The 12132-nt window shown below is 52.7% G+C and overlaps 1 protein-coding gene across 1 annotated transcript; it reads left to right on the top strand.

Annotated features, from left to right (window-relative positions):
• Positions 1-281: 281 nt before the first annotated feature.
• On the top strand, positions 282-12093 carry LOC112852866 (adenylate kinase isoenzyme 1). Its single transcript, XM_086699327.1, is given in 5 exon segments — positions 282-1702; positions 2304-2417; positions 10607-10798; positions 11792-11816; positions 11819-12093. Coding segments are annotated over 5 exon segments (540 nt in total). The 5' UTR covers positions 282-1534; the 3' UTR covers positions 11860-12093.
• Positions 12094-12132: the final 39 nt, after the last annotated feature.

The raw sequence follows: 12132 nt of genomic DNA, 5'->3' as shown, positions 1-12132 counted from the left end.
TCACCATAGCGACCGAGGTCTCTTTTGCGGCTAGCTGCCACCGCTCCACCTGAGCCTCTTTAGGGTCATTTCCTCCTTCTGCCCCTGGGAGACCTCATCATCTCGCCAAACGATCGGGCCCTTGTGACGCTGAGCCGAGCCAGGAGGCGTCAGAGCCTGGGTGGGGGTGGGGCGCGACCACTCCACGGGCCGCTGGCGGGATGGGTCTGTGCAAGTCCAAGCTGCCCCACAAGGGCAGGGCCTTGAGATCCAGGAGAAGGGTAACATCGCGGGGGGCGAGGAGGGGCTGAATCACTGGGGGGAAGTAAGGAGGCTATGAAGGGCGTGAGGGAGGTACATACAGGTGCCCCACACCCCAAGTTCAGGTGTGCGCACGACCCCCACCCACCCGTGGTGGTAACACAACCGCACATGCTCAAGGATCAGCCCTTCTTTGATCCACTTAAGCACCTGCTGTGCCAGGTTCTGGGCACTCCACGGTGAATGTGTCAAACTAGCTCCCTGGCCTCCTGGAGATTACAGCGTAGTGAAGGAGGCGGTCTCAGAAAATGGGATCTACGAGCAGGAGGGGACAGGGCTGCCACAGGGAAAGAGGCGCCCGCTCTGAGGGCTCCGGGAAGAGGGGAGGTTTATGCTCCGCCCCGTGGAATGCCTAGGAATTCGCTAAGCAAAGGCGGAAGGAAGCAAGACAGCAAAGTTGCGCTATAAACTACCACACTCCACAGACATGCCTGGTAGCCATGGGCGTGCATTTACTCATCGCCCACTACTGTATGTCAGGAACCGTGCCAACTATTAGAAATATTGGGACCAGCAAGACAGAAACAGTCCTTGCCCTCATGGAGTAGAGTCTGGCTGGGGAGAGAAGCAAGAGCAAGTAAACAGGCGAAATCGCTACTAATCGTGGCTGTTGCTGTGGAAGAAATGGGGCTCTGAGATGGAACGATGGGGTGGGAGGCTCTTAGAGAGAGTCTGACGGGTCGGCTGTGACCTGAAGGAAGAGGAGCAGGGACTTACTGCAGCAGGGAGGAGGCGGGGCACAGGACAGCAGGAGAAGGATAAGTTTGGCAAGTTCAAGGGACAGAAGAGGCCCCTGGGGCTGGACCAGGGTGAAGGATGAGGAGGGTGGTGTGGGATAAGTCTGGGGGATGGGCGAGACCCCGCCCCACTCTGAGCCTGTTTCCTCAAGTGTAAAATGGGATAGTAGAGTCACTGAGATTCTTCAAGGAGACGCTGTGTGCAGAAGGCCTGGCCTGCTCAAGTTCACATCCTCCCGGCTACCTGTAACAGAACTAATGATGCCATGCCTGAGTGTACCATTGGGCATGGATGTGCACCCCCAGATGCCACCCTAGGGCATAGCAAAGTGGGTATTCCAGGAGACCTGTGTCCAGTGTCACTTACCCAAGGACACACACTAAGCTGTGGACACAGTCACCCCAGCGTGTGTTGGCTCCTGTAGGCATCAAACCCTCTCCCCACCTCCTCCCTGGGCCCCCCAGACATCCTCAAGTCCGCTCTGATTGTCTTCGTGATGGGTGGCCCAGGTTGTGGCAAAGGGACACAGTGCAAGAACGTGGCGACCAAATATGGCTTTTGCCACGTTGGACTGGGCCAGCTGCTGACGCAAGAGGGCCAATGCAGTACCCAGTGGGGCTGGGAGGCCCATGACATCATGCTGCAGGGGCTCCTGGTGCCCACGGTGAAAGCTCACAGGCACAGGGGCAGAGGGAAGAAGGAGGTACCTTCCCTGGAAACCCTGTGGGAGCAGATAGGCCCAGAAGGTTCTGGCTCCCGGGCTGGCCACAGCTTTGCTGCACTGAGCCTCTGTGTCCTCACCTGTAAGATGGGAGACCAGCTGGCATCTGTAGGGACAGTTGGCTGACGTCATTCTCATAAAGCACTTGGCGGAGTGCCTGACATTTAACAAACAGTAAAGTTAGCTCGTATTTATTCCTTTTGTGACCTTGGGCATGTATATCAACTGGCCCCTCCTGTGCCCGTTCCCTCACCTGGAAAATGAAGGTCACCCCTGTATCTACCCGTAAGAAGGTAGTGATAAATGAATGAGACCTCGCGAGCCTGGCACACGGCAGCCACCAGCCCCTGTAGATGGCCTCAGTGCATCAGAGTGGCCCTGGGGCACCAGGGCAGACCTATAACCCCGGGCACTGGCCAGGGCAAGGGCTCTTCTGAATTCACCAGAAGTCCAGGCCAAGGGAGAAAACTTGACGAAGTGGCCACGTGGGGGTGGGGGGTGGGGGAGCCTGGGGCACCAAACCCAACACCCCTTTCCTTCCCAGGGCATCATCACAGACCTGAGCAGCAACACCATGCTGTCGTGCCAGGAGAGCTGGGCCTTCCTCACCGACGGCTTCCCTTGGAAGCTGAAGCAGGCCAAGGAGTTGGAGCGCATTGTGAGTGACCCCAGGGTGTGTGAGAATGTGGTGAAGTGTGGAGCTACTCTCCCTCCCCACCTTGGGTGGAGATCGGAAGGGATAAGACTGGGGAGAGCAGATGGCGGCGGCGGGAGGGGGGGGTGTGGACTGGAGTTTTAGATTTTCAAGGGACAGTCAGAAGACTGTTGGAAGCTTCTAGCCACTGTTGGTGGCTAGCCGCCGAGCTCTCTGAGGGCAGGGACAAAGTCATACTGATCTTTTCCTGCACACGGATCATTTGCCCCCTGAGTAGCACATGGGTTTAGCATCATCCCTGGGCCATAAAGATGGAGTGTAGTTATTTGCTCCTCTATTTATTCAGCCACCTGTCCCCAAATGGTTTGAGAACAGACCCTGTCCTTAGGCGTTCACGAGACAGACTCAGTCCCTGCCAGTAGACAGACACTGACCAATACGTGACTTGCCGAATGAAGCTGAGACGCCTCTGGCAGCAGGGAAGGCAGCAGAGAGCAGAAGACAGAATGACGTCCCGGAGGGACACAAGCGGGCTGTTAGAGTTGGGTGGCCCTGGTGGCCTCCTCAAAGCGAGGACGTGGGACAACTGAGCAGCGAGAAGAGGAGCCAGCCCGCGTTGGCAAGTCACACTCGGTCTTCAGGTTACTTCTGCCGGCAGCGCTGACTTCCTGGAAAGGCCCACCCAGGCACCTGAACAGCCGTGGCTGGAGAGTCCGGAAATGGCCGAGCAGGACAAGAGGAACTGTGGTGGGTTGTCAGGCCCCGGGCTTTTCTGGAACTTGCCAGATGCAGTTGAAATGCCTTCAGAGAAGCGCAGGCGGGAATCAAACCGACGTCACCACCGAGGGCTGGGGCCGCTATCCTCGTGGGCAGGTGGGGCCCTGCCTTCTGTTAGCAACTGCATGGGAGCAGTCCTGTCGGGCTCCTGGCAGTGACTTCCAGGGCAATGGAATGGGTTCCCTCTCCTGGTCTGGGAGCTCTGAGGGCAAAAGCCGAGCTAATGAATTTCTCTGTCCTCAGCAGCCCCGGGCCAGCGGTTTGGACCCTATGGCATTAAAAAAAAAATTTTTTTTAAGCTTATTTTTTTGAGAGAGTGACCAAGCCGGGAGGGGCAGAGAAAGAGCGAGAGAGAATCTCAAGCAGGCTCTCAGCTGCCAAGCACAGAGCCCAACGTGGGGCTCGAACCCACGAACTGTGAAATCCTGACCTGAGCTGAAATCAAGAGGCGGGGGCTTGGCCGGCTGAGCCACCCCAGCCGTCCGTCCCTACAGCATTTTTAAGAGTTTTTTTCTGCAGCAGTGGCCACCCTTCAAATATCGAGAGAGGCCACGTCAAAACTCCCGGCTTCCCTTGAAAAGGGCCTGACTTGGCAACGTGGGGCCTGCATGTCCCCATGGCAACAGCAGCATGAATGCATCTCGAGCTTTTTCCTGAGCCCAGGGCTGTTCTTGACACTACACGGATGAGCTCTGAGCTCTCGGAACATTCCAGAAAAGCGTTTCTTGCACCGTAAGCATCCTGCTTTTTCACAGAGGGATTGGGCAACTTGCCTGGGTCACACAGTTGGTCTCGAGGCCTAGATGTTAACCATGTCAGCAGGGGTTCCCTCTCTGCTTCCCCCCCCACCAGGGTCCCCCCTACTCCCACGGAGGGTTGCCCCTCCATCATGGAGGCCGAGCGCCACCTGCCATTAGGATCCTGCTCGCGTTGTGGTTTTATGCTAAGAGGAACAGAACACATGCCTTCCTCGTACCCACGTGGCTGCCAGAAGTGAGGAAACAAACAGGCCTGGGTTATGAGAGTGGATTTTCACTGCGGAGAATTTTCTAGATCTCTGTGAGCTGCCGGCCCCATGTTGGCCTCTGAGGACCCCGTAGGCCCCTGCCTTGGGTCTGTCCAGGTATCCCTGGAGGCCACCAACTTGGCCCTTCAACCTGGACCCTGCCAGGCCTGAGCGTTTTAGCTCCACCTGTGGTGTGAGTCAATGCAGTGGGTCTGGCTTGAAGCCAGCACTCCAGAAGTCTGGGGATCCTTCTCTTTGCCATTCCTGTTCTCCCTCTCTGGACATTCAAAACACCGCTGGGGGGTTTCTCAGGGCCAAGGTGGTGAAATTCACAGGAAGCCAAGGTGAAATGACATCTTCTAGGGAGATCAATGCCCCCATTTTACAGACAGGGAAATCGAGGCCCATGGAGGGCAGGTTACTTGAGGTTGGCTCCTGCCCCTTAGGAGGCTGGCCAGCCTAGTTCAGACACTGACTTTGGAGCCAAGGAGACTGGCACTCAGGTCACACTCAGTCACTTTCTCCACCTGTCTGTAATCCGCACAAGACCTGGCTTCCCGAGCCTCGGGTCCATCATCTGTGAATGTGGACAGAAATGCTACAAGCCTCTTTTCCATGTGGGGAAGGTGGGGAAGGCTTCCTCTTGGGACGGTTTCCCGTCTGTTTCCAAGATTGCTTCAGTCACCTGTGCACCTGTCTGAGAACACAAGCCGCGGGGAGCCGAGGCCCGTGGTGGGTGGCCTGTGGCCTGTGAACACATGGCGACTCCCTGCCAGGCCGCACTCTGCACAAGGGGCAGTGAGGAGGACCAGATAACACATGTGCAGCCTAGATTATCATAATCTGGTTGGATTTCGTTGGAGCATCCGTGAACCGTCTCCCTGAAACGCCCAGACACGGGAGGTCATTTCTCTGAGTCAATGTTCCCCCCAAAGTGTTAACCTGCAAGGAAACTCCCCTGTTCACAACAGATTTAAAAAAAATTTTTTTTTGATGTTTATTTATTTTTAAGAGAGGAAGAGAGACAGAGCGTGAGCAGGGGAGGGGCAGAGAGAGGGGGAGACACAGAATCCAAAACAGGCTCCAGGCTCCCAGCTGTCAGAACAGAGCCCAACGTGGGGCTGGAACTCATGAACCGTGAGACCACGACCTGAGCCGAAGTCAGACGCTTAATCGACTGAGCCACCCAGGCGCCCCATAAGACATTTTTAAATAATTATGTATTTTTTTTAAATGTGTTGATAGGGTGCCTGGGTGGCGCAGTCGGTTAAGCGTCCGACTTCAGCCAGGTCACCATCTCGCGGTCCGTGAGTTCGAGCCCTGCGTCGGGCTCTGGGCTGATGGCTCAGAGCCTGGAGCCTGTTTCCGATTCTGTGTCTCCCTCTCTCTCTGCCCCTCCCCCGTTCATGCTCTGTCTCTCTCTGTCCCAAAAATAAATAAACGTTGAAAAAAATAAAAAATAAAAAATAAATGTGTTGATAAATTATAGGCTCACAGGAAATTGCCCTGTACCCTTCACCCAGGTCCTCCTAGTGGTAACATCTTCTTCTATGGGCGTCTGGTATCACAACCGGGCTCTTTGCGTCGCTAAGTATTTGATTTTACACTTACCTCTGGAGCAAGTGGTGCTCCCTTTCTATTTGCCAAAGTACTCGTTGCCCTCCTCCCTGCCCCCCCTCACAAAAACCCTTCCCCCTCTCCTGACCCCACACAAAAAAAGTAGAAAAAGGCAGCTGGCGGGATGCGGTGTGAGATAACAGGGCTGACCGTGAAGTCCAGGCCAGTCAGTCTGTGAAAGTTGACCCCGTGAAGCCTTGCACTCCGTCCTCACCAGGAAGAGAGGTCTTTGTGGCATTTGGGGGTACGCGTGCCTCCCCGAGTGGAAAAGCCAGCAAGGAAGTCCTGCGTATTTTTGTGGTGCCAGATTTCAAACACGTACATAGTTGGAACCGTCTAAGGGATCTCCACGTCGCCGGATCGAACCATCATCGAGGTCCGGTCACACTTACTGTATCTATGCCAAAACGTCTTGTCGCGATTGCTGACTGTGCCCTTTGAAGTAGATTCCCAGGCGCACCTGGGTGGCTCAGTGGGTTAAGCATCCAACTTCAGCTCAGGTCATGATCTCACGGGTCCTGAGTTCAAGCCCCACGTCGGGCTCTGTGCTGACAGCTCAGAGCCTAGAGCCTGGAGCCTGCTTCGGACTCTGTGTCTCCTGCTTTCTCTGCCCCTCCCCCACTTGCACTTTCTCTCTCTCTTTCTCTCTCTCTCTCTCTCAAAAATAAGTAAACAGTAAAAAAAAAATTGAAACAGATTCCAGATCGCATTATGGGCGCTCTGTCACCCAGCCGCTCTTGAGATGATTAACATTCATGCCTTGAGACCATTTGATGTCCAGGCCACCTCTGAGTTTCCCCAGTGTCTGAAGAATGTCTCTTTGATCTCTGGTGAGATTTGCGAGTAGGACAAGGCCCACACCATGCTAGGTGTCTCCTAATCTGAGGAGGGAAGGCCGCCCGGCTTGCTTAGTCCTTCCGGCCTTTGACTGGTCTGGGTCCGTTATCCTGTAGAGCGGCTCACGTTCAGGATTTTTCCAGGGGCTTCCTGCCTCGTGGTATTATCTAACTCATCTCTCTGTCTCTCATTTGTGCTACACATGCAAAGTTAACTCCCAGCGCACTCAGATTCAGGTTCAATACATCTTGTGCTTTTTAAAAAAAAAAATCTGTAAATATGTCTATATATATATACACATATATATGTATATATATATACATATATATGTGTATATATATATATGTTTGTATATATATATATACATATATATATAAAATGTTTATTTCTGAGAGAGAGGGGGGTGGGTGGTAGTGGGACAGAGAGAGGGAGACACAGAATCCCAAGCAGGCTCCAGGCTCTGAGCTGTCAGCACAGAGCCCGACGCGGGGCTCAAACTCACGAACCGTGAGATCATGACCTGAGCCGAAGTTGGATGCTTAATCGACTTAGCCACCCGGGCGCCCCACTTTGAGTATATATTTTCCATTCCTTCCTTCCTTGCTTTCTTCCTTCCTTCCTCCCTCCCTCCCTCTCTTCTTTCTTTCTTTCTTTCTTTCTTTCTTTCTTTCTTTCCTTCCTTCCTTCCTTCCTTCCTTCCTTCTTTCTTTCCTTCTTTCTTTCCTCCTTCCTTCCTTCCTTCCTTCCTTCCTCCTTCCTTCCTTCCTTCCTTCCTTTTTCTTTCTTTCTTCTTTCTTTCTTTCTTTCTTTCTTTCTTTCTTTCTTTCTTTCTCTTTCTTTCTTTCTGAAAGACAGAGCATGAGCAGGGGAGGGGCAGAGAGAGAGGGAGACACAGGACCAAAGCAGGCTCCAGGCTCTGAGCTGTCAGCACAGAGCTCGACGCGGGGCTTGAACTCACAAACCGCGAGATCATGACCTGAGCCGAAGTCGGATGCCCAACCGACTGAGCCCCCCCCCCCGGCGCCCCACTTTCAGTATATATTTTCTAAAAGATGAAGGCGTCTGTAAAATCTGAATGCTTCCATGATCTTAATATCTTTCATATCATCAAATAGCTGATCACTATTCAAATTTCCGGTGAACAACCTCAAAATCTTGTTCTTCTTACCCCTGGTTTTAATGAGGATTCACGTAAGGCTGACACTGCAGCTGGTCACTCTGTGTCACATTCCTGGTCATCTGTAGGTTCTCGTTCCATCCCTGCTGCTTTGGTTTCCTCGCGATTGTTTACTGAAGAAGGCACATGTTCGGGTCTCCTTATGTCGCACGGCCTGGATTTTGTTGATTGCAACGCATTTTTTTTTTTTTAATTTTTTTTTTTTTTAACACTTATTTATTTCTGAGACAGAGAGAGAGACAGAGCATGAACGGGGGAGGGGCAGAGAGAGAGGGAGACACAGAATCGGAAGCAGGCTCCAGGCTCTGAGCCATCAGACCAGAGCCCAACGCGGGGCTCGAACTCACGGAGTGCAAGATCGTGACCTGGCTGAAGTCGGACGCTTAACCGACTGCGCCACCCAGGCGCCCCTGCAACGCATTTTTTACCACGTTCCTCTCCTCCTCTAGATTTCCTGTAAATCGGTGGTGGGTCTAGAGTCTTGTTTGGGACTCAGATGTCATTTCTTCACGCTTCACAGGCATTGACGTGAACTTCTGTCCGGTGGCAGAGAGTGCTTAGGCGTCTCTTCGACGTGGCTGGTTTATCTTTTAAATACATTCAAGTGTGGGGGCGCCTGGGTGGCTCAGTCGGTTAAGCGTCCGACTTCGGCTCAGGTCATGATCTCACAGTTCATGGGTTCGAGCCCCGTGTCGGGCTCCGTGCTGACAGCTCAGAGCCTGGAGCCTGCTTCAGATTCTGTGTCTCCCTCTCTCTCTGCCCCTCCCCCACTCGTGCTCTGTCTCTCTCTATCTCAAAAATAAATAAACATTAAAAAAAAAAAAGCAATTATAAACTAATTTGAGAACGCTCACCTCCTTTATGATGTGGTCTTCCTATCCAGGCACATTTAGATCTTCCTCTTGTTCAAGTCTCCTTTGAATCATTTAGGAGTATTTTGTCCAACATTTCCTTAGAGGTTGTCCTTAAGACTTTGCACATTTCTGGAAGAGTTTTGTCTGAGCACTTTTTAAAGTTAATGTTTATTTATTTTTGAGGGAGAGAGAGAGAAACGGAGTGTGAGTGGCAGAGAGAGAGGGAGACACAGAATCCGAAGCAGGCTCCAGGCTCAGAGCTGTCAGCACAGAGCCCGACACGGGGCTCGAACTCACAGACCGTGAGATCATGACCTGAGCTGAAGCCAGATGCTTAACTGACTGAACCCCCCGGGCGCCCCTTGCCTGAGCATTTTATATTTCATCTTGTTGCTGTTGCAAATGGGGCCTTCTTTTCTAACTGGTGATTTTTGTATACACGTAGGCTACAGACTTCTGTGTGTTAATGCTATATCCTGTCATTTTGTCAAATTCTCTGAAGTCTATACTAGTTTGTAGATTTTCTTGAGTTTTCCAAAAATATAATCACATCATCTGCAAACAGACATTGTTTTACCCCCTTATTTCATATTCAGGTCTCTCAAATTGATTTCCGTAATCTCATTGCTTTAGCGAACCTTCTTATACCTTACTAGGTCACAGGAGCAAGAGTGGGCAATTTTATTTTGTTCCCAATTCAGTGCGGAAGCAAGTTTCCATTAAGATCCTGGCTGAAGATATTTATCAATTCCTACCCTCTTAAAGAATCTGGAATGCATGCTGAACTTTGTTAATTGCCCTTTCTGTGTTTATGAGGATGATCATATGACTTTTCCCTCCGATGTGAATACAATAAATTGTATTGAACCATCCTTGCTTTCCTGGAATGAGTCCCACCTGGTTTTTGTTTTGTTTTTAATGCACCAGTGGAGTCTATTTTACAAGGAAATTCTGGAGGAACTAGTAGGAGGTAGAGCTCACAGTGGGCGGCCATGGAGATCTCGGAAGGTCTTCCTGAGACCAGTCAGGGAGGGGAGGGCAGTGGTATGGGCAGTGGTGAGCTGGGGACTCTGCCTTGCCCAGCGAAGTATCTGGGCAAAAGGAAGGCAATTGAAGACTGCTTAAATCCATCTTGGAAGGAATATTTCAATTCAAATATCCACCAACCTAGGGGCGCCTGGGTGGCGCAGTCGGTTAAGCGTCCGACTTCAGCCAGGTCACGATCTCGCGGTCCGTGAGTTCGAGCCCCGCGTCGGGCTCTGGGCTGATGGCTCAGAGCCTGGAGCCTGTTTCCGATTCTGTGTCTCCCTCTCTCTCTCTGCCCCTCCCCCGTTCATGCTCTGTCTCTCTCTGTCTCAAAAATAAATAAACGTTAAAAAAAAAAAAAAAAATTAAAAAAAAAAAAACAAACAAATATCCACCAACCTAGAACTAAGAAACGGTACATCCATAGAGCAGAATTCTGTAACAATCAGGAACTTCCTTAACGTGCCGACACGGAGTCATCTTGTGATACGGAGCGAACAGGATTGAAGGCAAATCAGTATCTTCACCACTTGTACAAAAAAGGAGGAAAAAGGACATCAGAATCAATTTGCTTGTATGGTATATGCCTAAAATAACTCCAGACTGAGACACAAGAAACAACTCCTGGGAGGCTGAAACTGGGTGGCTGGGGATGGTGAGGAAGCAAGTCTTCACTCTTCCCTGTTAGCGTTGTTTACTGATGAGCTCTGCCAATGTCCTACCCATCCAAAAAAATGAACACGTAAAACACGTACTTGGAGCTAAAAAAACCAAGATGCACCCGGGGGGGGCCCGCACAATCCTAGACTCCTGATGTCGGGGTCGGTGGGGTGGGGGGGTGGTCAGGGAGCCACTGCACCTTGCCTTTTCCTCATCCAGCCCCTTTGTGGGTGCCGAGGTGGGCCGGGCCCCAGACCTCATCACGTTTGATTGCTCCATGGATGTGATGGTCTGCAGAGTGTGGCATCGGGGCCAGAAGGAGCACCGGGTTCGTGACTGTGAGTCGGCCCTCCGCCAGGGCTTAGAGACATACGACACCCTGTGCGAGCCAGTCTTGACCTCCTACCAGCAGAACAACCTGCTCCGAAACGCGGGTACTCCCTGCTTGCCACTCACCCCCAACCCCCCAGGGGAACAAGGCAGGGGTCATGCCATGGCCCCACATCCTGGACCTCCCTGGGCCTGTTTCCCCAGCGTGTACACTGGGGGCTTTCATTTCTCCCACTGGGCAGTAATAAGCACAGGCCGTGGCCTTCCAGCTATGACGTTTGGGTCTAAACAGAGTGACTGTCTCCAGAACTGCAACATTAAATATATTTTAGAATGTATCTACAAAACCTAGGATTATGACAACCCGTTAACCACATTAACCATGGCTCAACTCCTATCCAGCCGTATATATTCCTGGGGCAGGGGGGTGGGGGTGGGGAGCAGGGATATTTTAATTCTTTTTTTAACGTTTATTTATCTTAGAGAAAGAGAGCACGAGCAGGGGAGGGGCAGAGAGAGAGGGAGACACAGAACCCGAAGCAGGCTCCAGCCTCCGAACTGTCAGCACAGAGCCGGACGCAGGGCTTGAACTCACCGACTGTGAGATGGTGACCTGAGCTGAGGCCAGAAGCTCAACCGACAGAGCCACCCAGGCACCCCAGGGATATTTTAATTATTAAACTGACCCACCCAGTTTCTCTGCTTTTCTTTCCGGTGGAAGGTAGGAGTGCTGCAGAGGCTAAAATGAAGTGCCCTGTGCAACCGGCTCTCACCGCCGGGGGTGGGATGCGAGGGCAGCAGCCTGGAGGAGGCAGTTCCCCACACCATCCTCCCTCCCGAGGCCTGCTCCAGGGGACAGGGTCTCCACCGGGCTCGGGTGGCCGAGTGGCCAGCTGTGATACGGAACGCTGTGTTGCAGCCTTCCTGACTGACCCATTTCCCTCTTCTCTCGCGTGGCTCTGGCATCACACCTCCCGATCCTTTGTGGGCTCTTAGTGAAGAGGCCTGCTAACCTGCTTCCGCCTCAGTGGAGGGCTGGAGGACAGGGTCCCTGCTGCTACTCAGAACTGACCTCTTGCTCCCCCTCTTCTAGATCTTGGCAGAAGCAGCTCCAGAAGACATTTTGCCCAGTGCTGCTCTGTCACTGAAAGGCTGCAGTGACGGGAGGGGCTGGGGGCTCTGCCTCTCCCCTCATCCCAGAGGCCACACAGGGCTCAGAAGGGGTGCAGGGCCTGTGAGGTTAAGAGACCTGGTGACAGGAGGCCAGGCTTTAACCCAAGCTGACTCCCCAGGAGACCCCAGACTGACAGCCCCTTTCTGGGCCAAGGCAGCACAAGGGTGGGCTGATTGGGGGCCACCACCCACAGGGGTAGGTTCCTAACAAATCTGGATGAGGCCTTGGGGGGGCTGCGAGCTGTTGAGGGCTCCAGTGGT

The sequence above is a fragment of the Puma concolor genome, chromosome A2 (genome assembly GCF_028749965.1).
Source record: "Puma concolor isolate L17-30 chromosome A2, mPumCon1.1.hap2, whole genome shotgun sequence".
Taxonomy (NCBI): Eukaryota; Metazoa; Chordata; class Mammalia; order Carnivora; family Felidae; genus Puma; species Puma concolor.
The sequence above is the reverse complement of the archived record's forward strand: the minus strand, read 5'-3'. Positions and strand labels throughout refer to the sequence as shown.